Source organism: Hippichthys cyanospilos, chromosome 16 (assembly GCF_059441005.1).
Source record: "Hippichthys cyanospilos isolate Australia breed blue-spotted pipefish chromosome 16, RoL_Hcya_1.0, whole genome shotgun sequence".
NCBI classification, from domain to species: domain Eukaryota; kingdom Metazoa; phylum Chordata; class Actinopteri; order Syngnathiformes; family Syngnathidae; genus Hippichthys; species Hippichthys cyanospilos.
This window is the reverse complement of record NC_142384.1, coordinates 12,732,193-12,755,985: the sequence shown is the minus strand read 5'-3', so window position 1 is coordinate 12,755,985 and position 23,793 is coordinate 12,732,193. Positions and strand designations below refer to the sequence as shown.

Genomic DNA, 23,793 nt, shown 5'->3' with positions numbered 1-23,793 from the left:
TACTAATCAAAATTAATACATGTAAAAAAATAAAATAAAATGACACTTTGTCTCTCTTTGTTATTCTGTCTTGCAAAGCAGTCTGTTGTAGTATGGTAATTATTTGCATGTCTAAATAGATTGAGGCAGCAGTCATTTCTTATTTGAATCAAATCATTTAAATCGAAAATCATTATGAATAAAAAATAATTCTGAATCGAATTGGTAAAAATTGGTATTGAATCGAATCGTGAGACAGTCAAACACTCTATCTATCTATCTATCTATCTATCTATCTATCTATCTATCTATCTATCTATCTATCTATCTATCTATCTATCTATCTATCTATCTATCTATCTATCTATCTATCTATCTATCTATCTATCTAATCCACGCGAATACTTATTTGTGATGTAATTGTTTTTCCAACTAATTTGTCAATTTTATAAACGTATTTCCGTGGAACAACTCAGCAACATCGCTGGCCACGCCCACCCAAAGCTGCGCTAGTCAGTGGCGTATGTTTTGCTTGTTTCATATCCACTGAAAAGCCAGACGGGCGGTGCTTCCTTAAAGAGCTAGTTATTGGCTATAACTCCGCTCGGTTGAGTACACGCGGCTCAAAAATCTAACGCAACTGCATCGCCGTAGCTCAGCACGCGCATTTACGCTCAGTGCTCAGACCAAATCCGAGCTCGCGAACTCACGCAATCCGTTTACATACACTCCAGGTAGTATCGAGAGAGAGGCCCCGCTTCTCTTTGCTCCTTACGGCAAACGTTTCAGTCTGCGAAAGCCTCGACTTGAGTCGTCAAAGCTTGCCGAGTGCGACGCTGGTCCCTCGGTGAAAACTCCCTGACAGAGCAGGCACAGGCAGGCGCGGCTTGGAGAGGAAGAATGGCGGATTCGAGCAGCACCGCAGCGGTCGGGGCCGCAGCTTCAGCCTCCAACAGCGCCAATGCTGCCGGGGCGGCTGGCACTGTTGCGCATGATGGAGCGCCGGGGGCTGCGGGACAGAAACCCGCGTCCGAGTCAGTCAAGGGCCAGATATTTGACGTGGGTCCCCGCTACACCAACCTGTCTTACATCGGGGAGGGGGCTTACGGAATGGTGTGGTGAGTAGTACTTGTTAAATAAAGACTGCCAGTTGTTTTCCCCCGCTATCGGACAGTTGTTTGTTGTTATGCTCAGAGAGTGGAACCCGCTGAACTGCGGCCGTGTTTGCATGCGCACGTCGCCCGGTGTCAAGCGCCAGGACGTCGCTTGATACAAATCTGCTCGTTTTGTGGTTAGCAGGTTAGCAAAACTAGCTACAGGCGTGGCTATGAGCTTTACAGGAAACGCTATAGAGAAGCTTGGCGCAGGGCGCAGTTGGCTGTCCGACTCCGTGCATTGCTTTTTTTCACCAGTAGAATTGAGCTGCAGTCTCAAGTTCGTCACCGATCGTATGCAGTTGACACCACAATCCCGTGGGTTACCGCATAAAGACCGATTGCTAAAAATAATCGCCTGTGCAGAAAACGGTTTTGCAGGGGATGCAAAGTGGATTTGCGACTCGCACCGAGGCCTCCCGTCTCCTGTTATCGCTGCTGGTGATCTGCAGCCTTGTGTGGGCACGTTGAGCAAACCTGTTGCGCACAATACGAGATCACTGCCAACTCACTGCTGTGATGGCAGTGGCAAGTCATTGCTGAGCTGCGAACATGGCCACAAGTTACGTGGGGGGGCATTTGGCACCCCCGAGCAGGATTGTGACGACATTGACTTCTGTTTTGGTTTGTGTCATCGCGATCTTGCGATTTTGCTGCTGCCGTGGATATTCTCGGCACGCTGAATGACGGATCTCACGAGTGAAGTGGAGAAAGTGCTCACACTTGCAAATAGTTGTGTAAACAACACTCTGGTAGAAGTGCTGATTCTGCTTGTTTATGTTAGTAAAACTAAAAACGTACAAACTTAAAGTGCAAAAGTAAACATGAATATGTATTTACCGTCATATATACACACATTCATACAATACATACTTGAATAACAGCAAAGTTATGAAAAAACAAGTCATCAGATGGTGTTAAGCGTTTCGACTTTTACTCTTTAAGATTACAAAATAATAATAAATAAAACATGTGTAACGTAAAACATAAATTGACCAAAAGAAAAATTTAAATGTTACTATAGTACAATGTTGATTTTAATTTGATTAATTGTTCAGCCCAACTACCTATAGTGAGACCAAGAAAAAATACTGCACCCATGATCCAAATATGTTTCCATTGTTTTGCTAATGTGAACAGACTATCACAAAAGCCAAAGTCACATATAATAACAACTGATAAAACACCGCTTGGTCAATTTTCAGCATCAGAAACTTGAGGTTTTTAATGTGGCTCAGGACAACCCATTTGCCGCGAGTCATTCTTGAAGCTGAACTAATTGCTTAAAAACGCCTATAGAGGGGAATACAGTATATCACCTCAGTCTGCCCCCCCTCCAGGTTAAAGTCCCCAAGATGTCAGTCAATCAATCACTCAATCAAAATTTTAACCAAGGTCAGATACCTGTTTCCAAATGTAGAACATAAAACTAAATGGCTCATCCAAAAACAAAAATACTCAAGTACAGATACCTGATGCATCAACCTATGCATAATAACAAATCATTTTTAATATTAATGGTTCAGTATTTTGTTTCTGTTTTTACTTCCTGTGTCACTATAGAAAATAGGAGGACATTTAAGAAAACCCAAATAAATTTCATTTTTGAATTTATTGGCTACTGATGATATCATGCTGAGGAAAACATTTTTTGCCCCAAATCAAGTGTAACACGAGTACAGTACTCTTCAAATAAGAAAAGCCAAATCAGGGTAAACTGTTAGTTCGCTTTGAAATGCTTTCTCTGCCTATACTTTACTGCCTTCTCCAATTAGATTGCACCAGTGTTATTTTTGCAAATAACTGTCCAGTGCTTGGCTTCCATTTATGTTCTCATTTGAGGCATCACCCGACTCCAGATGATGTGTGAAATTTTGCACTGTGTTTTCTCAGAATTCTCATGCACATTCTGGCGCTCTTGTCTGTTACAGCGATCTTGCATTTTTTTTTTATGTTCCTGTGTGCTTGGAAAAAATGTCAAGAATTTTTCCACATCAGGTGCATGGAGCAAGATTACTCCTTAGGTCAGCTTTTAGGTCACGGTTGCCAAAACAGTGGAATGTGTTTGGGTTTTTTTTTTTTTTCTTTTAATAAGATGCATTTGTGTGTGCCCTTCACGAGTTCTACCTGGTCATATCTTCACTCGTACACCTACTCCAAATAGTGTAGGTGTAGCCTACACTTCCGGTTGTTCTACAGCAAAGTGATGTGTCATATACTCATCTCTGCAGATCAGACTTCTGCAATGCCATTTCATCAACTGTGTTCCTGGCATAGTGTGTAAATCCTGCAGTATGTAACATGAGCCCTGATTTGTGCCACTCTGCTCCACATCCAGCTCTGCCCTGGACCACATGACAAACCAGCGCGTGGCCATCAAGAAAATCAGCCCTTTTGAGCACCAGACGTACTGCCAGCGTACACTGAGGGAGATCAAGATCCTGCTGCGTTTCAACCATGAGAATATCATCGGGATCAATGACATTTTAAGGGCTCGCCACATTGACAATATGAGAGATGTGTATCCTTTCCTTTCAAGCACTTATCATCGTCTTACTGGCCACATGCACAATTTAGTCACTTTCTAATCGGTTACTCAGACATCCTGTTATTTCCAAAACAGTTATTAATGATACTGCTCATCTGCAAAGCATAAAAAGACCTTTTAAATGGAAAACAACCACCACAGTACATTTCTAAAAATGATAGCTCTCATTCTTTGCGCATACAGCTACAGGACAGTACATTTGACCATTTTTCAGCAGTATAGAATTATTTTTTGTTTATAATGTATTTTATTTCTATAAAGATCCCCATGAGCTAGTGGAAAAGCACCTAGCTACTCCTCCTGAGATCCAATTACTCCAATGGAGACTTAAATTGTTTCTCATGCTTGATGCCTTTAAATGCACACCTTGCCCCTTGCCGTCGACTAAAAATGGCATCACATGTGGTCAGAATTCAGGTAACAGCAATCACCGTTCAGCTTGTGAATGTCACCCGACACAAACCCAGAAAACAGAAAAGCCATGTCATTTTCCGTCAGCAGCAAGAGGAAATTGTGTTTTTAATGTATGAAAAATACCTATCAAATTAATCAATGACAAAATATTCACTTGTTATTGCTGAAAAATGGCCGAATGAGTGCTATCCGTATAAAGGTTGTCTCAAAATATTTAAGGTACGTTGACTAGCATTCCTATTAGTTTAAAACATTTAACCACCTTAGAGTTTGGATTTGGATGAATTCAACATTTTCTGGTTCATATTTCACAATATTGTGCTGCTGTGCAACAGTAGGACTTTTTTGCCACCACATGCAACACCGCTGCAAAAGGGAAAGGAATGTCAAATGCATCAAATCCGAGTTTAGACTTTTGACAGAAGACAGATAAGACTTTACAGGCCGAGATACGCGAGTTCATAAATACTGTACTACAAGTTATGCTTCTTGGCCTTTACTCTTTGTGGCAGGAATGAATCGAAAGTTATTGATTGATTTTTTTCCAAATGTATACTTGCACCCGCACTTGTATTGATCAGCATGACACTAGAATCACTTTGACGGAGCAGGACATAATGTATGTTTACACTATACGACTCTGCTATGCTCTTTGACTCGAGCGCACCTCCAGTTACATCGTGCAGACGCTGATGGAAACAGACCTGTACAAGCTGCTCAAGAGCCAGAAACTGAGCAATGACCACGTCTGCTATTTCCTCTACCAGATCCTGCGAGGACTCAAGTACATTCACTCTGCCAACGTGTTGCACCGGGACCTCAAGCCCTCCAACCTGCTCATCAACACCACTTGCGACCTCAAGGTCAGCCCCCGCTTGCCCTGCACAAGTGTACATTCGCTACACATCCGCATCCTGTTATGTAACTGTTTGCGATCAGATAACCATTATAAAAAACAGAAAAAGGATGCGCATGTTTGATAGCGAGGCGAGTTTATTTCTACTTCATGGTCAACTTAATAAGAGGTTTTCTTGTATTTTGGGATAAAAAGTATTGACTACAAGTAAATATTCACACTAAGAACTGTGACAAAGTAGGGTTTTTATTTCCAGGAAATAATACTTTCAAGAAATGAATTACTCAAAATCTAGTACAGTGGTGAGTGCCCATGAGAAATGCCAAGCCGCATGCTAACCTCAAGAAATGTTTCAATGTTTTTTTTTAATGTACTGTATTTAGAAAAAGCATATATATTGTCCTGTCCAACTGCTATGTGTTTAGGTATAGTATGTATTTTATTATAATAAGGAAATGCACGTTTCAAACAAAATTATAAGACAGACAGACTTATACTTAAAAATGATTACTTCATTTTGTACAACCACCACTTGATATTAACTGTTCCTAGTCAGGACTACTAAATATGTATGAATAGATAAGTGGTAAGTATTGTAATATTTTAGTGATATATAATGATACAATAATGACTTATAAAACACCCGATGCAAAACAATATAGGAGACTATTGATGTACAGTATAATAAATCCAAATCGTGTTGGTCCTCTTTCTTCCATTAATGCTAACATTAGGACCACTGGGCCGGATGTGGACCTTGAGCTGTACTTTGCCTAAATCAGGTCTATCTTAAGGTTCCTTCACTACGTTGTTTAAAATCGACATATGCAGCCCTTGCAAACTGTTGGGTTTCCCTATGTCTGTTGTGCTGCTTTCCAGCACACTTGTGAGCTCTCATTAGTCAAACTTGGAGCCTGGGATTAGCCGATCATGTGGGGAGAAGAACAAAAGCGGCACCTGTTGTAGTGGCTTTCAGATGCATTTTAGTCATGCGCAAAAAATACGTGGAGTTCATTTGCACAAATAGCTATCGTTACATTTGCTTGATGCAATTGTATTAGTCTTTTTAGATATGTTTTCCCTCTCTTGCAATATTTAAACACACAACCAGTGAATGCAGAAATAAAAATCTAGAAATTAGTCGGTGTTGGATTTGAAGTGTACTTTGTATTGAATCAAAGACTGATGAAAAATTTTGCCCCTAAGATTTGTGACTTTGGCCTGGCACGAATTGCTGACCCTGAGCACGACCACACAGGATTCCTGACCGAGTATGTGGCCACGCGCTGGTACAGAGCTCCAGAGATCATGCTCAACTCAAAGGTTGGTGTGCATGTGTCTGTGCTTGTCTGTGGATGAGTAGATTGTCAACTTGTCGACTATGTGTGTGCCTTAGGGCTACTCTAAGTCCATTGACATCTGGTCAGTGGGCTGCATTCTGGCTGAGATGTTATCAAACAAGCCCATCTTTCCTGGGAAACATTACCTGGATCAGCTTAACCATATTCTGGGTCAGCTCTCATCCTTGTATAGACACAAAATGCCTCAAGCAGCCATTTTAAAATGTCCCCGGTAACTCTTCCATTTAGGTGTCCTTGGCTCTCCATCTCAGGAAGATCTGAACTGCATCATTAACATGAAAGCCCGAAACTATCTGCAGTCTCTGCCCGAAAAACCCAAAGTTCCTTGGGAGAAGCTTTTCTGCAGGGGCGACTCAAAAGGTAGAGTATCGTGAGTCTTTCAAGGACTACACCAAGTTCATGATGGAGACCTTAAAATACTTTATTCTCATGTAATTCTGGCAGAAACCATTAAAAAGCAGACCCCTATTTGTTTTTGGAGTAACATCAAAGTCTGGAAAATGATTCCAATAATTATTTTCTTAGCTGTTATTAATCACGACTGATTGATGTCTTAAATATGTCTTTAAGATCCCATTAGTCACTTAGAAATACAGAAATCTCAGATCTACCATATTAATAAAAGTGACAGAAAATCTTGAGGGTTTTTTTTTTGTGTGTGTGGCTGCCACTCCACACTTTATAAGGTTTCTTCAGATGTATTTTATCTCTAATCCCTAAAACAAACAAAAGTGATTTTGTAAAGGAGAACACTCCCTGTATTGTACTAAAAGAACATCAATCTCCATGGCTTTTATGTTTTATTGCAAAATGTTTAAAGCCCTGAAGTGGCGGTCCTGTTTTTTGGTTTTACATTTTATTCTATATCTAATGCAGCTTTGGACCTGCTGGGCCGCATGTTGACCTTTAACCCCAACAAGCGTATCAGTGTTGAGGAGGCACTGGCTCATCCTTATCTGGAACAGTACTACGACCCCACCGATGAGGTTTGCTCACAAAAAGTTTTTTTTATTGTTTGGTTTCAATTTAAAAAAAATGTTCTTTTTAGTCTGACATTTTCCTGTATTACAGATGAGTAAAAGTTATCAAAAAGAAAGAAAATGTTCAAATGTTTGTGGTTACTAGTTTTAAGGCAATTTCTCACTTAGAATAGAACATAGAAGACAAGGCTCATCCTGATTTGTTATTGTCCTTCTGATGACTGTAAGCATTTGTCTCAAGTCAGTTTCAAGGCGTGCGCTTTGGTTTGTCTATGAATGTAATTCGTTTCTTGTCTGCGTTTTTTTTTTTTTTGGTTGTTGTTAGCGGGAATCCTGCTGTACCACCTTGAGAACGGTTAATTATCCGTAATCACATCGCAGCAGGTTATGTAAATCGAAACAAACGGCAGCACTTCACCACACCGATTTAATATTATAAGCCTATCAAAAATAAAAGATTCATTGTTGTGTGGCGCTTGTGTTATTGTTCTTGATTGAAACCAAGCTCCCCAAACCAGTTAAGACCTCATCATGTAGCATGTCTTCGTACTTTTATTTGACGGAATCTACTTTTGTGTGTAAATGCTTTTAGCCGGTGGCTGAAGAGCCCTTCACTTTCACCATGGAGTTGGATGACCTTCCTAAGGAGAAGCTGAAGGAACTCATATTTGAGGAGACGTCTCGCTTCCAGGAAACTTACCAGGGCTCCTGAGACACACGGGTAAGTCCCAACAGAGGTCCATTTAATATTCATAGATTCATTGTAAATTATAAGGGCGGCAACTGGGGAGCAAGGTTTTTTAGAGGTGTGGTTACTGCCACCCTGTAAAATTGTCTTTGTCGCGCTCTCGCAATTGTAGCGTTTGAAAAATCTCAACTTGGGGTGAAATACTGCACCCTCAAATGGGATGTTGGCCTGAATAGAAGGTCCATACATTTGAAAGCGTTCTTAAAAGTAATTTGGCTGTTTTCTTTCTTTTTCCTCTTTTCCTCCTTTAGTCTAAAAAAAGTGTCAATGCCAACCACGGGCCTGGAACCTGAAGATCCCCCTGCTGACATGCTTAAACACAAGAAAATGCATCTTTAAAAATCCAAGGAAAAGATAAAAAAAAAAACAAAAAAAAAACATTGGCTACTTTTCATTTCCACTGCAAGAAAGCTAAGTGTTTAACTTTGATTTGTGCGGTTAGGTGGGGCCATTGTGTCTCTCTGCTTTTTACCATCCCCGCTTCTTTAAAGACATTCTTGTGTTTTCCATGTCTTGGTTCGTCCAACTCCTCTCCATCATGATCACCTAACATTACCCGATCGATCTCTCCTCTTCTTGCTCTTCATTGTTTTTCCTGCTCTCTTACTTCTCATATAAAGTACTATTCCTTATTAACCGACACCATTATTCTGTCTTGCTACATACATTAGAACTTACAATTGAGGGTTAAAGAATGGGGATGCTTTTTGTGTGGGTTTATGTACATTACATACAAAAATATGTGGGCTTGTCACAGCTTTTATTCATACTGAAATGAAGCTTACTTGTATTTATATTGGATGTGTTTTCACAAAATCAGGCAAATGTCACAGAGATTAGTTTTGAGTTTTTGACGAAAATGCTCATTTTGGATACAGGTGTCCATTTTGGGGTTTTGACAGACAACCTGCTTTAAGGTCTCTACTTTAATTTCCCAGCAGCCAAAAAGTTAAAATTGTAATCAAAGTGTATGAAAATCATAGCTCAGGAGTTGTTTTTTTTTCCCCCGACTCGCTAGCCCGCTCTTCTCTGTGAAGCTGCCCCCAAATAACTCCAGTTCCTCGTCTCGAACTTCATTTGACAAATGATTTATATATCAATGGACAAAGAGACTAATGAAAGTAAAAAAACGCTGTCATATGACCCTACCAGCGGGACAGTAAGGCCAGACGCACGTACGATGTACATTTATGCAACATGCATGCTCTTCCTTATTTTATGGCAGGTCATCAATTCCGAACATTAGCGAATAATCTAAACGTAATTAATGGTTAGTTCCAGGTTCTCTTTCTTTAACAAGTCTATTTCCGTTTTTAATGTATTGCTTTCATCTATGCATTAAAGCAAGTTGTATGGCGCCATGTTTTGTTCACAAGAGCATGCCCCTCCCACCAGTTTAGAGAATAGCGAGTTGGGATTACGTGTAAAAGTTTCAAAATGCTTTTAGTGTAATCATGTACTCTAATTATGTAATTTGAATAATGTAATTTTTTTTATCGTTCCTCGATGTCGTCATTCACGCAATGCTGCATTAGTTACTGATGACACTTCATGCATGCACGTCAGACAAATCAATCTACGACATCGTTAAGCAAATTTCCACTTTTATGCCCGCTTATTTGCAATGAAATGTAAATCAAATATGAAGATGAAAAGATAATACAGATTGTCATTGGAAAGCCACTCTTCCTGCCCCAAGCAGCACATATTTGGAACGACACCTTTAATTTTGATGTATTACTTATTACGTTGAGGAAAAAAAATCAAAACAAACTGACTAAAATTTGTTAAACTGACTCAATTTTAAAGTGTTCAAATCTCAGATCATGTCCTTATTTGCTATTGGAGTTTATCGTCTTCAAAGCTTCCTCATAGTTTCTGGTTAATATCATTTTCCTAAGGTACTGGCTGCTATGGACATTTGAAAGGTGTATGTCCTAAAATGTAACCGCATTTGATCTAAACTAGGGATTTCAACTTCGCAACATTCACATTTATTATATATCATTTTAATGTTATAAATATATCATTCTGTGTAGAATTCGACTATATCATTATCTCACTTTCAGAGACATAAGCCTGATTTTGTGAAAATATGTTCTCTGATTCATTTGCGCAAGTCATTTGACTTCCCGGCAAATGTTTTCACGGGCATGTTTGCAGGTTTACCGTTTTTTTTTTCCTTCTTTTTCTAAATGATGTTCATATGAATGCATGCATTCCTGAAATTAACCAAAGTGGATGAGAGACTCAAAGAACTAGTGCGGGAAGCGACCATGTTTTATGTTTTTGAACCATTTCAACATTTCTTGAGCTACGGCATAGACAAAGGGCAGACGGATTGAACTCGCCCTCTATTTTCAACAAGTCATGCACACTAAGGTGTGCTCAATGGAGTCAGTCCCACAATCCTCCAGAATACGCTTGGATGCATTCTGCAATGTGCAACTACCTGGTTCATATTCTGTATTAGAGGTTGTGTGACCAGTAAAAGCACAAATACTACCACTGTACAGACATGAGACACCAGTGAGATGCACTCATTTCCCTTCCTCCGCTCAATACTAAAACCAAGGAGCTATGGTGGCATCCTGTTACTGCATGATATCGCCGCCTCATTCGGCTGGTTTATCTATATAATTCCTCAACTCTGCTACAATGGAGTTTACACTACTTAAATTTAGGGATTTGGAGCTTTCAGGTTGAACCTAAAACGCACTATAACCTTATATAAAGTCCTCGGTAACATGTCGTTCACATTTTGACATCCGGAGATTGAGATTGTATTATTAAATTACCACAGAGATTGAAAGAAAAAACAAAAAAAAATGGAAACACATCTCAGAAATGAATTATTGGATATGTAATTACAACTTTTAGAGGTCAAATTGAGATATGGTTTTAAGGATATAGACTTAAGGTTTTACCTGATATTTGCTTAAATTTCCAAGTCCCATATCCCTAACTTTATGTGAGTTATCTATTCTGGAGCATGTCAGGATTGTGCCATTTTACTGCGCTGTTTTGACGTTTACGCTGAACTGTCAAAGGGAGCCAAGTGGAAACAAAATATCTACAAATGGGCTCTAATGAATGAGTGGAAGTCAGGAAGTATTTTCAGGTTTGAATCATTTTTGCCTCCTCAGTAAATGTGTGAGTGTGTATGTATGTGTAAGGTAGATGTCGTTGGACTTTTTTTTTTTTTCACAAGAGGCGCCCTCTTGTGACTGTTGAGGAAACAGCATGTGATTTAAATCCCCACAATGCCCTCGGCCTAGCCTCCTATCTTTAGTAGTTGCGTGCGTTCCTTTTTTGTTTTCTTTTATGCACCCATTTTCTCCGGTGTTTGCCCGTTTGTTTATCCCTGAACCGCCTGCTGGCTTTTGCGCCGCCGTTTTTAAAATGTCGTCCAAAGCGTCGCTGTTCTCTCAGAAGCCATAGCCAGCACTATGACTGTCCCCACAATGGGTGTGAGGCTTTTTTTGTGCACATGTGGTGAAATCCATTGATAAATTCGCCTTCCCAACTCTTGCCACGCTTGAACTCAAAAGGGCTGCCTCCGTCCCTCGCTCCCTGCGTGCACTTCTCTCCAGCCACGACTTCGCTTTTGCCATCCGCCAACTTTTTCGACCAATCACGTGACCCAATCAGCACATTTGCACTTTTTTGTTTTGGTCCTCAGTCTTTCCCTCTATGTTTGATCATGCTCATTTAGCTTTAAGTGTGATGCTCTGTCTGATTTCTGTCAAGTGTGTGCGTGTGTCTACAATATCATTCAGCCAAGATTTTTGTTTTCTTTGCGTGTTGGCTTGGACGCCATTCCTAATTGTTCATTTCGGACTGTATTTTTTTTTTTTTTCATACAATGCAAAGTGGGTCTTTCAAAGATAACGGTTGTTTCATTTGAATATCCATCAGCACATCAACTCTGCTTGCTTTTTCTCTGTCGTGACATCAGATTAGGTCGCCATGGTTTCCGACCAAGAGGACAAGGGTTTGCAATCACATACACATACACACATTTTGACTGAGAAATGTATCTGTGTGTGTCTGTGAAATGTTGCACTTGAACATGTCATACACATTCACACAGTATTGATGATCCTAATGGCCCATCTGTCAGGCGGCCTGGTTCCAGATATCATTTTTAATTGGTTGTTCTTATTACCATTGGTAAACTGGTGAATTGTATTTTTTTTTTTTTTTTTTTTTACTTAAAAAGGGAGTTCAAGTTGTATCGCTTAAAAAATCATTAGGATGTTTTTATTTGTTGCTATTTTTTTCTTTTGGGCGTGATTATTATTGACAGTCTTTTGAGTCTATGGGTTTTTTTCTTCATTTTTTTTTCACTCCGAGTTCTTTATAAGGAGTTATTTTTAAATGAGTTATTTGTTGATTGTCAAAGAGATATGAGTTAAGGGTTGTAGTATGTATATTGTATGGATATTAATTAAATGATTAACAAAGCAACAAATTATATTACATATAATTGAATAAAAATTTCCTGATACTGTTGCTGTTTTTTTCTTCCTGTTTATCCTTTATCTTATTCTATGTCATTCTGATTTGAGATCATTACTTAATCATCCAATTAAAAAAATATGGTGCCAGAAAACTTTGTGAACTAACTCCACTACAATTTTAACATAATTTGGTATTAGAAGTCAATTAGTCAGGGGTACAAACAAAAAAAACAAATGTTTAATCATCCCATCCTATTATATCACATGTACAGAACAAATTGATGGGTTACAAGTTTTTAAAACAAATGTCAAGGAAAATAGTTGAAATTTAAGTTAATTTGAAAAGACATGAAAAAATGATTGCAAAGATTATGAAAATTTGCTTTCCTCTACCACATAAAATGATGTGTCGGGCCAGATCTGATCCCAAGCCTTTAATTTGAACACCTGTGCTTTATGCCAACTTGTTTTTCCAGCTGCACCACTTTTCCGTCCTTTGCAACACGTCGCGGCACGCCGCCGCCCTTTATGTCAGTCTTTCCCTTGCCTGCGAATAAAATAACACTGCGGTCACCATTTTAGGAATTAATTTGATTAATTATACAGTATGTTCATTGTTGCTTGGTTGTCTATGTCACAATTATGCAAAAAGGCTAGGATTTACCCGTTTTAGCCAACGTCCAGAGCTGTTACGTGGGTAAATGCTAGTCTTGTATTCTTTTGCGTTAATTAGGTTGCTCAATGCAAATGAAACCCAAGCTCACTATCCTTCAGTGGGTTTTGATTGCCAGTTAATGTTGGGTCACATTCTAGTTTTCTGGTTTAATGTTTACTTGACAGTCCTGCACTGCACTCTGCTGACTCAAGTTATGTAGAATTTCTGCCTAGCATACCCTCGGCGCGCAACAAATTCACTGAAATGTATGAACTCGGTTCTAATGTAAGCCATATAATACCATTTATGGTACATACCTTATCATGTTCATTACGGAAATTAAATAACCTCATCTTTCAGGTTGGATGAAAAGTAAACAGTGAAAGTTTATGTAGTGGTGCTTGCCACAATAGTGGACATTGTCCTGTTTTGATTGCGAAGAAACAAAACAAAGGTGTAACATGCTCTGCTCAAAACCGCCTTGTAAAAGAGAGAAAATGTCCTGTCCCAGACTTGGGAGAGGCTGTCAAAGTAAAGGTGAGCAATGGGTCAGCACTAGTGCTTCATTAACTCGTTTTTATAGTTCCACTACTTCCAGGTGTCTTTGCAGCGAGCTGAGACGAGGCCAGATTGCGCAGCGACAAATGTGAAGCGCCGACAGCAATACCTGTCTGTCAAGATTTTCTTCAGTGGGGAAATAGCCAGAGCAACAGGTTGTCTTCTTCTTAGCTTTTTAGTTCAGCTACCTCTGAAAACAGACATTTTTCATCAACCAAACACTCTATTTATTCAATTTAAGGGAGCTTTTGCAGAAATTTTCAAAAAGCAATGAGCGGTGTTTGGTATTTTGTCCTCCCAGCTTTGGGAGGGTACACCCTCATTTCGTTATATCTGCTGAAGAACCCTCACATTCTTCATAAGAGGAAATGCATGAGCTTCTTCTGTACACACATCTCCCACAGAGGAGGTAAGCGCGTGAATGATTTCTAGAAGGCTTTATAGAATGGAAATTTAACCCTTGGGTCTTTTTGCACAGTGGCTGTAGCCAACATTTTTTTTTTCAATAATTAATAACAGTCGTTAAAACTGCCTCATAAAGTAGTAGTCAATCTTTAAAAGGGGTTATGGAGACGCTTCTTCGATAATCGGTTTAATATCTCACCAGGATGTGGCGAGCGGATAGAAAGCACCATGGAGGCCTTCACTCAGTGAGTATGACAAATTTTCAAAAACTACTGATAATTAGACCTTGTTTCTACTTCGCCAAAATTACATGAAAGCCTGCGCTTCAATATTTATTTCAAATCCATTGTGACCGTGTAAAAATGATAAATTAGCACAAGACCTTTGCCTTTGCCATTAGAACCATGGTGTAAGTAGTCCAAACATTTTAATGCAAATGCTTGAAGTACGATACCGCATTGGAAAATTATAAGGTATTGCAATCAGTAAGATTATGTGCCACATTTGCAGCGCAGTGGCACAAGGAACGCAAATGTTTGAATTGGATTGTCACTTGACGCATGATGGATATGTGGTTGTATCACATGATGAGAATCTTTTGAGGCAGACAGGCCATGACATCACCATCTCTTCAGTCAGCGTTCAGGTGAGCGAAAACGGTCACTGACTTTGATTCTATTTTAAAAACCAAATTGTTTTGTTGTTTTTTTTGTTTGTTTGTTTCATTCTGTGTTAAAATACTGAATACTACATCTGCCACAAACATGTTAATACATCTGATAAATTGAACCATATTTTGAGTATTCTAAGCACATTAGAGGTTCTTCCTTTTGCTTTTCCAGGATTTACCTTTATACAAGGAGAAGCTTGAGTTGACTTTTTATAAAGGTGAGGCACTCCTATCAGAGTAGATGATTCGCAACCACAAATGGAAAGCAAAACAATCCACTCTAAATGTAAACGAATAATAATAATACCTCGTGTCCACCAGGTCACTACAGCAATGGTTCTGACAGGAAGTTCACTTTGCTGGAAGATGTGTTCAAAAAGTTCCCAGAGATCCCAATCAGCATTGAGATTAAAGAGAACAACGACCAGTTGATAGAAAAGGCAACACACACGCACATGCACACACATGAACACATCCTTGAAAGATGATATATTTTAATACCAAATGTTACAAATGTGCTGTTTTAGCCTGAACTAATCTTATGCCCCAAAAAATGGAAATTATTTATAAACAAACTTTAGCATTCTGACTATTTATTCAACATGCATGGATTTGTAAACTCACAATTCAATATGAACATCATTTATTGTTGAAGGAATTGTTCATTGTGAAGGTCCATAAACTTTAGTGTCCCTTAGCAACTATTTTGTTAACATTCCAACTCTGATGAGCTTTGCAGACCGCTTTCCGACATAAGAAACGTGCACTCACTCAAAAGGCTCAAAATGTCAGATATTTCCTTTCAATTGTAAACCTGTCTGTGCAGGTGTCTGAACTGGTCAAACGCTACCACAGGGAGGAGATCACCGTCTGGGCATCAGTGAACTCAACAATATTGAACAAGTGCCGCAAAACGGTGAATGAAACCAAATCTCCATTGTAGGACCTTACATAGCTAAAATAGTTTATAGCTAAATTTGTATTTACAAGCATAAGTCTTCATATTTAAGCCTACTCTCACTGTTCGCATCTGCACATTTGAATGAACCGAAACAAGAACTGTATTAAAAGCAATCTGTTAATAGTATGCTCATTATTTTCATTTGTTTACAACATTTTCCAACACTGGTAAATTTGGTTTGGTAGCATAAAATTTGAGCCACTGCAACAGCTAACTCAGACAGGGAAGTCAAGTCACATTTTTTTCCCCAAATAATATTCTCTATGCACCCCTGGTAGTCTAAACACAGTATTCTGAGTAATATTGAGTTTTTGGGAAATATATTAAGCAGAAAACTCAGTGAAGTCATTTTCGGTAGACAGCAGGTGGCAGTACTAGGAAAAAAGGATTTAAAAAAAAAAAAGGGGTGGATTATTCCATTTAGTTTGTATGACTCTCCCTCAATCAACGTAATTTTCTTCACTGTATGAGCACTTAGGTAATAATGCTGGAAACCTATTTAGTGTTCAAAACAGGTATTTAATAAATTCGACAAACTTGCTTTTACCATCCTTTTTTTTTTATCCTATACCTGTTTATAAAAGTTAATAAGTACATCTTTTTAAACACAAATATCTTACTTCTATTTCAACAAAATGCGAGTATTTTTTTTAATCAAAACAGCATCTGTGATTTTTTTTTAAATACAGTTTATTATGTGGCCATGCCAAAAAAATGTTTCCTATTAGTTGCAATTTGTGCATCTAAATATCTTTTTGTGTCTCTCCACCTAGAACGGAGCCATGCCGTACAGTTTTTCTTTATACCGAGGGGTGTTGATGCTTCTACTCTTCTACAGTGGCCTACTGCCCTTTGTGCCACTTGGGGAGAGTTTACTGCAATTCTACTTGCCACGCATAATCAACAGGTGGTGTCTTTGTCCAAAATGTCACGTGTGACCCACCTTTGCAATTGCATATTCATCTACTTTTGTCCTGGCTCCTCTGAGGAGTAAAGTTACATTACTCACTTACATTGCAAGTGAGCCAATTGTTTCTCTCTGTGTGCAGGACGTTTATCCCTGAGAAGAACATTTTGAGGAACAGACTGATCGTCACTTTAATAGAAAAGTGAGACAGTGAGACTTTTCTCAAAGTGCTTTCATTTTCAAATAGTAGGCTTTCATATGAAAAGTAAGCAGACTTGGTAACATAAAGATAAATTGAAACGTCACTTTTAGGCAGAAGAACCCTTTGGTTATCTCATTTGGTCACTATTTGGGTTTTTCATGTGAACTACTATATTTCAGAAGATTGTGAATTGACTCAATGCGAGTGAGAATGCCTGAAAGTTTGTAAAGTACTTTTTTCACTGATGAGTTATTGTTTCTGTGCCAAAATGGTTAATTTTGATTTTTTCATGATTGTAGAGTAACTATGAGAAAGAGTCTCTTTCAACATCTTGCTGCCCGTGGAATTCAGGTATGACTACCTCTATTGGGTAAAATTCCATAGCGCTGCATAAAATACTCCAGGGAACTTTTTTAACATTTGATTTTGCATCTTTGCAGGTGCATTTGTTTGTGTGCAACACAGACGAAGACATAAGAGCAGCATTCAAAGTGGGGGCAACGGGGGTTATGAGTGACTATCCTTCACTTCTGTCAAGCTACCTCCTCAGGAACATTCAGGAGGAGTGACTTCTCCATGTCTTGATCGCAATAACTTATAAACGGCAGCTTTTTGGGTGCGCGAAGATTGAACATGACTGAAAGCAGGAAGCTCATGTTAAGTCAGAAAAGACTGAGAAATATTTCAGGATTACTCGCTTATATATGACTGATTAATTTCCACCAGCTCCACCAGTAATCTTCAAGACATAGCTGGATATTACATTAGCATTTACCAACAATGTGATCTAACTCATTCACATGATAAGACTGTGATTACTTTGTCATTATTTGAATGAATTCTCCTCTGTACACAGCATCTGATTATCAATAGTATGGTTCTATGTGATAACATGATAAAAATGTTAACAGAGAAGTAAACATAGAAAAGGGAAAACATTTCCAAGGCATGGTCAAAGTCTGACCACATTGCTGTGGTACTAATCAAACAGTCTCTAGAGAGAGAACAAAGGCAGTATTTTTCTGACCTGATTAGCTGTGCCTTGCAACGGAACAAGTGGGTTAATGGAATATGAATGGATCATTGCAGAGTCACGTCAAGATTTCAAGGAGAAAAGGTCTTCTCCAACAGGGAAATTCAGAGCAAAGCTTTCACGGGTTAGTTAGAATGACACCACAACTTGCTACAAACATGGGTAGAAATACAATAGCCTTGAAATTTGGATCAAGAGCCAGAAGTTTTGGCAGTGTGGCATGATAATTCTTTGAAAAATGTAATCTGCAATGGGGCGCTTACATAACAGAGCATGCAACATAGCAAATCACATTTGTTTGAAGAAGTAAGCTTTGGTGCCCATTACTGCAGGGTAGGTGTCACTAACATTATCCCCCAAGGGTGGCCCATGGACTAATTTAAAAAAAATTAACAAAAAAACACACCAGTTATAGGACATTGCAATTTGCTAGTACTATTATATGGATGATCATTTGAAAATGGAAATGTTTGTAGAGATTTATAGAAACAAAATGTTGCCTATCGAAATTTCTACCTTTATAAACTAACATTATTGCTATATAACTAGTAGCCATACACACCACCATAGAAATGACTCTCTTTACTAGGAGCCCTTAAAGGGACATGGAAAAAAAAGTGAAAAAAAGTTGTTTTTTTTTCTAAAAAAAAAAGAAAAAAGAATAAAAAGTGACCCTTGTCTAGCGTTTAAATTACACTTGAATAGTAACTGCAATTTTTGTGTTTATTCACAACAACAAAAATAATTTTTGGTCACATCATACAGCAATATCACAGTGTAACTCTTAAATGTCCCTAGAGTATACGTACATATTGCGTACAATAACAATTTTAGTGAAAGGGAAGCTCTGCTGGAAAAAAAAAGTAATTGGTGGCATTCAATTAAATATGTGACAAATAGAAGGACCCCCGCCGCCCCTAAAAAAATATAGTACAGTAAATTATTTTAAATTGGATCCGAATTCACAAACCAAAAGCAGGAAACGATAAGCGACTGCTCCGGACAGGAGATCACGTGAAGTCCAATCCGATTGGTTGACCCACATTCTCAAAGATTATTCCACAACTCCCATTGGTCTAAATCTTTTGTTTTGCCCTCCCATGTGCTTCTTACGTCCCTCCCAAGTGTGTTTTCATAAACAAACCACATTTTTCGTCCGTCCGCGGTGCAATCAGTCACGATCCTGACTCATTGCCAGCTTTGTCGAATATTGACCTCTTTTTCAACAAAGAAATATTTTTCGGAATCTCTTACATTTTACGAAAACACGCAGCGACGCATGTCATAAACAGAAGCTGTCTGTATCCTCTTTATTGTCCAAGACGTCAACGCGTGGTCGACTTGTTTTTACTGCTGGCGCTGGTCCTGTTTTATCGGTAAATATTTTGTTTTCAACTGACAGTCACGTTGATCCACCGTGTGTAGGCAGCGAAGAGGAGTCCTGACTTCAGGAGGCAAGTGGCGAAACGCGCGAGGAGCTGCAGTGCGCATTTGAAACGCTGCAATGTTTTGACTGTGCAGAGCTAGCCAACATGCTAACTAAAAGCAAGCTAGGTCCGATCGTCTGATGATCGAGCTGATCACGATGCTGGACTGTGTTTTACATTCTGCGTTATAGCGCAAGACTAAATTGTTGGTTTGTAGTCGAGATCGCGATGAGAGTGATTGGGTTTGCAAACTGTTTTCTATGTTAAAGGAGGATGCCACGATAGACATGTCCGAACATAACTCTTGCTTGAATGACTTCAGATTTGGCCATGCTCTACGACGTGCTCTGACTGAGCCAATGTGACAAAGAAATGTAATTATATAAACTTCAGATTGTTTTTCCTTGATATTGTCTCTCTGAAGATAGCAATGGTCTATTAAGCATCGCCTGATTTTTGTTAGATGCATTTGTAAAAAAAAAAAAAAAAAACAATTTGATCATACTGTGATTCATAGCAGTATTTCCTGACCTTCTTTTGAACAAGGAAGATTTTAGGAAACATGACTCACCGCCAAAAAAAAAGATGACTTACTAAGCAACTAATGCAAACGCATTCAATTGTTCTGCCTTCCAATACATGAACAAAGACATATAATCAACAATAGCATAATTGTGTGTAAGTCATTTTTGAAAACAAGAAAATAGAACTTAAATTCAACTAAAAAGGAAAGTCCTGTTTATCTTTATCCCTTACCTTTAGTGAGTCAAACTTTCATGACACATCAGAAAAAAGTCACAAATATATATCGTTACTAAAATAATGATCATTTTGTCTCATTTATTGCGCCTAGATAAATGAACAATGATGCATAATGATGTTTAATCCTTCCTTTGATCTATAACTGCAATAAGGCATATGTAGGAATGTCAGTTTTATTATTGTTAATGCGTTTTTATTTTGAAATGTTTTGTAAAGCACTTTGTGACAGCTGTAGCTGTTTTGTAAGCTTTATATGAATAAGGATGTAGTGTATTGTAAAATGTAATTAATATAAAAACATGTATCATGTAATTTTTGTAAAATAATAGGTGGAATTGTATAATTTCCTGTGGCATACAAGTGTGTCACAGCACTCTGGTTGGAAATCGCCGCTTTATACAATGAAACATTCCTTTGTCTAATGTCATCAGTCACTTTGTCGTTGACATCATCACTGATACATGGAGATGTTCCCAGAAACAACCATGTGAGCAAGAATAATGTGACAACCTTTTTCTTCCTCAGATATGGTGAAGCTGACAAAAGCCAAGACGTTCCAAGCTTACCTGGACTCCTGCCATCGCCGCTACAGCTGCGTGCACTGCCGCGCCCATCTGGCCAACCATGATGATCTAATCTCCAAGGTCAGCTGCCACCTTTTTGTTGTATTTATCACTTCACGTGGCTTGTGTGTTTTCATGCACCACAGATTCTGAGATTGCTGCTACTGCTGTCGACGACTTGCAAGAAATATAGTTTGATTTTTACCCTGTTAAAGTGAAAATGAAAAGTAATTAGAAATGAGGACATCCCTTACTGTAACAGAGATAAATATTCAGGTTAAACAGGACTGGCACCAAATCTTGAAGATCCCAAAATGAACTATTTCTTTTTCTCTCGTTTGTCTTTTGCTCAGTCTTTTCAAGGAAGTCAAGGCAGAGCTTACCTCTTCAACTCTGTGTGAGTATTGTGATTTCTGATGTGAAACTAATTTACATTAGTTATCATTGTGGTCAAAAGTGTTCTCAACAGACTAATTCCATGTGTATGTTAAGGATCGAATTGTTAGGTTTTTTTTTTCTTTCCATTACTATCTTTGAGTCTTTGAGCTTCATTTCTCAGTATCAGACATGTTGACACAAACCTAGATAGTACACAGATAATTTGATTTACTCTCAAGTGGACCTTGAAGTTGGGTGTTAGCCATGCTATTATTGGGTTAGTAGGTCAGTAAAACAGAGGCTCGGATGAATGGTTAATGTAAAAAAAAAAAGCGTCATTTGCACCTTTGATAAAAGTAGAGTGAATAATAATTGAATATTGTTAATAATTTGTTAGAGTAGCTTGCTTCCCAAAAAAGCAGCTCAGGTTTAGCCTATCAATGCAAAGTAGATCAATGGAAAGTACCCAGCTTTGAGCGTAGCCACAGCTAACAGTTGCAACAAATATGCTAATGTTGTGAGCCGCAGCAAAGATCCTTGCCAACTAAACTTGAAAACACCAGTGTTTTAACAAGTCTTTTAACAATTTTTTTGACAGCACTACAAATAAAATAACCTAATGTAGTTTGTTGAGTACTGAAAACATTTTCATTGTTTCAATGCCTTCCAAGCAGCAAATTAGAACATCTGTTTGTTGATTTTCAGGGTGAACATCGGCTGTGGTCCTGCAGAAGAAAGGTTGCTTCTCACGGGACTTCATGCGGTGGCTGACATCTACTGTGAAAACTGCCACACCACCCTGGGCTGGAAATATGTAAGAATCAATACATCTGTCCTCGAGACATAAGTTGCACTGTCTGTGAAAGAAAAAAAAAAGATTTTAAACAACTGTTGCGAGGAAAGATTTGGAGATTGCAAAACATTTTCTGTGGCGTTCCTATCCTAACAGCTGACATCTTTTCATAGGAACAAGCCTTTGAACTGAGTCAGAAGTACAAGGAAGGGAAGTACATCATCGAGCTGTCCCACATGATAAAAGACAACGGCTGGGACTGAGATGGAAATCTTCGTTGTTCTCCGTGACTTTTTCATTCCAAGTTGCATCCCCTCGTCTTAGCAGGGTTCCAGTGTAGCTTCCTCATCCCGCGTTCGAGCCATCGCTGTGCCACACTTTCACCCTCTATGGCTTTGCCACAATAGCATGTGATGCCTTATCTTCCTCCCTTCTTGGTGTGTTTTCCAGCAGCCACAGCAAGGTTTCTGATAATGCGATCCCAATCGCTAGTTGAGCTTGGGGCAGGTGTGAATGACTGTAGGGTTTGTGTGCGGAATAACTCACAGGCACGTGTGTGGTTAACGGATTTCTAGGTGTGTGCTTGTGTGATGAACCACTGATCAGTGATCAATAAGCAAGACTCGCTAGGTAGGGGCAAGGCTGGTGCAGGTCAAACAATATTGAACTTGCGCTGGTATTCTTGTTTTTCTTCCCCTTCTAAAGTTTACAATTATGCAAGCTAATGAGACAGTGATATTTTTTTTTTTTAGTTCAGAATATGTCGATCATACAAGTTGTCAAATTAGTAACAAAGCTGAACTATCATCTTTGTGTGGTTGTGCGTGCGTGCGCGTGTGTGTATGTGTTCATTCAGATCTGTAGGGGAACTTTGGAGGCCAAAGAGCACATATTTAGTTAAGTGGGTGTGTTGATTGTACAACTGACTCTGGGAGGTGTCAGATGCTTGAATTTGATTTTAAGAAAATGTGTCCTCGCAGGGACTGAATTTCAAGTTTGTGTTTGGAGTGTATGCATGGAGTTTTACCTGCACAATTAAGATATCCACTACTTGCTGACATTCTAGAGATCAAGTCTCTGTGTTTGTGTCTAGTGTAACAATGAGAGGCCCTCAGCAACTCCATTTACTCAATCATGTTTGAGCAATGTGTGATTTAGAATTATGTACCTATTTATGGTGATTTTTACTGTCCGCTTCTTTTTCATTAAAGTATAATTTTAATCTGATCTTTCATTAAAATACAGTTCATCTGTAATATATGGCACAGCTTTTCTTCTTTTTTAGCATGCGTGGAATTTTAACAATTTATCCATTTATTTATAAGCTGACAAGGCTGATTCGAACACCCCACCAAAAGGCCAAACTGCTGACAGGGGCCCAGAAGCTTCTCAGTGAATCAACACTAGCTTGCGTTTGTAGAAAAGCAGGATGTGCGATGATCTATGGTCAATCTATTTCAAAAAGTACAATTAAGCACACTCTTACTGCTCGTCTGATCTAATAGAGTAGGCTTACAAGAATAATTAGAAAAAAAAGTGCAGCATTTAGTTTCCCAACATAAAGACTCTTGGTCATAATGTAAAAAAAAAAAAAGTATTTCCTAATAGCATTTGTTTTCGTTGAATTTATATATAACGTGCAATTATATGTAGTTTTGTGATCCTCCAACTAAAAATTGTGGTTAAAAAGAAACGTTTAAAACAAATTAACACTGCTGGCCAAACTGCAGGTAAGGCACTTGCAGCAGAATATACCACTGCTTTTACACGATTCATTCTACTCACAATGTTTAATGCTATGCGTCAATCTGCTGTAGTCCACGGAATTAATTCGAATGCTTTCAAAAATGAATTTGTCCATAGTGGTTGTTTGGTCGTCAAATATTGTCATCAAAATAGCGTATTTTCATAATCACGGCGTCAAGCACACCCAAATCTATCTGAATGGTTTCTCCCGAGTCTGTTGGTCATGTGAC

The 23,793-nt window shown here is 38.7% G+C and overlaps 3 protein-coding genes across 6 annotated transcripts; all 3 read left to right on the top strand.

The window, feature by feature from the left end:
* The first annotated feature begins 539 nt into the window (after positions 1-539).
* Positions 540-12,555, top strand: mapk3 (mitogen-activated protein kinase 3). The gene is made up of 9 exons (XM_088436294.1): positions 540-1,097; positions 3,472-3,654; positions 4,769-4,958; positions 6,158-6,274; positions 6,348-6,462; positions 6,541-6,672; positions 7,189-7,298; positions 7,885-8,013; positions 8,292-12,555. Exons 1-8 carry the CDS (start codon positions 880-882, stop codon positions 8,002-8,004), a joined length of 1,185 nt encoding a protein of 394 aa, XP_088292420.1. The 5' UTR covers positions 540-879; the 3' UTR covers positions 8,005-8,013; positions 8,292-12,555.
* A 1,222-nt stretch (positions 12,556-13,777) lies between these two features.
* Positions 13,778-17,717, top strand: gdpd3a (glycerophosphodiester phosphodiesterase domain containing 3a). 2 transcript variants are annotated; one of them, XM_088436295.1, is made up of 11 exons: positions 13,778-13,871; positions 13,958-14,125; positions 14,324-14,366; positions 14,632-14,767; positions 14,964-15,009; positions 15,113-15,231; positions 15,618-15,707; positions 16,526-16,659; positions 16,802-16,861; positions 17,161-17,212; positions 17,302-17,717. In XM_088436295.1, exons 2-11 carry the CDS (start codon positions 13,987-13,989, stop codon positions 17,428-17,430), a joined length of 948 nt encoding a protein of 315 aa, XP_088292421.1. In that variant the 5' UTR covers positions 13,778-13,871; positions 13,958-13,986; the 3' UTR covers positions 17,431-17,717. The 2 variants fall into 2 exon arrangements, with proteins under 2 accessions (XP_088292421.1, XP_088292422.1); XM_088436296.1 differs by lacking the exon at positions 13,778-13,871 and having other exon boundaries at positions 14,035-14,125; positions 14,637-14,767.
* A 1,296-nt stretch (positions 17,718-19,013) lies between these two features.
* On the top strand, positions 19,014-23,073 carry ypel3 (yippee-like 3). Of its 3 annotated transcripts, none has more exons than XM_088438121.1 (5): positions 19,014-19,270; positions 20,609-20,727; positions 21,000-21,043; positions 21,730-21,838; positions 21,991-23,073. In XM_088438121.1, the coding sequence occupies exons 2-5, from the start codon at positions 20,611-20,613 to the stop codon at positions 22,078-22,080; spliced, it is 360 nt and encodes a 119-aa protein (XP_088294247.1). In that variant the 5' UTR covers positions 19,014-19,270; positions 20,609-20,610; the 3' UTR covers positions 22,081-23,073. The 3 variants fall into 3 exon arrangements, with proteins under 3 accessions (XP_088294247.1, XP_088294246.1, XP_088294248.1); XM_088438120.1 differs by having other exon boundaries at positions 19,016-19,348; XM_088438122.1 differs by lacking the exon at positions 19,014-19,270 and adding an exon at positions 19,548-19,695.
* The last annotated feature ends 720 nt before the right edge of the window (positions 23,074-23,793 follow it).

What these genes read in the sequence shown, in the direction of transcription:
- gdpd3a (XM_088436295.1), top strand. Translation starts at nt 13,987, where the DNA reads ATGAGCGGTGTTTGGTATTTTGTCCTCCCAGCTTTGGGAGGGTACACC. An exon ending in TCTCTTCAGTCAGCGTTCAG is followed by an intron (nt 14,768 to 14,963) that starts GTGAGCGAAAAC and finishes TTGCTTTTCCAG; the next exon opens with GATTTACCTTTATACAAGGA. An exon ending in TTGCTGCCCGTGGAATTCAG is followed by an intron (nt 17,213 to 17,301) that starts GTATGACTACCT and finishes GCATCTTTGCAG; the next exon opens with GTGCATTTGTTTGTGTGCAA.
- mapk3 (XM_088436294.1), top strand. Translation starts at nt 880, where the DNA reads ATGGCGGATTCGAGCAGCACCGCAGCGGTCGGGGCCGCAGCTTCAGCC. An exon ending in GGGGCTTACGGAATGGTGTG is followed by an intron (nt 1,098 to 3,471) that starts GTGAGTAGTACT and finishes CTCCACATCCAG; the next exon opens with CTCTGCCCTGGACCACATGA. An exon ending in ACACCACTTGCGACCTCAAG is followed by an intron (nt 4,959 to 6,157) that starts GTCAGCCCCCGC and finishes TTTGCCCCTAAG; the next exon opens with ATTTGTGACTTTGGCCTGGC.
- ypel3 (XM_088438121.1), top strand. Translation starts at nt 20,611, where the DNA reads ATGGTGAAGCTGACAAAAGCCAAGACGTTCCAAGCTTACCTGGACTCC. An exon ending in GCTTACCTCTTCAACTCTGT is followed by an intron (nt 21,044 to 21,729) that starts GTGAGTATTGTG and finishes GTTGATTTTCAG; the next exon opens with GGTGAACATCGGCTGTGGTC. An exon ending in CCACCCTGGGCTGGAAATAT is followed by an intron (nt 21,839 to 21,990) that starts GTAAGAATCAAT and finishes ATCTTTTCATAG; the next exon opens with GAACAAGCCTTTGAACTGAG.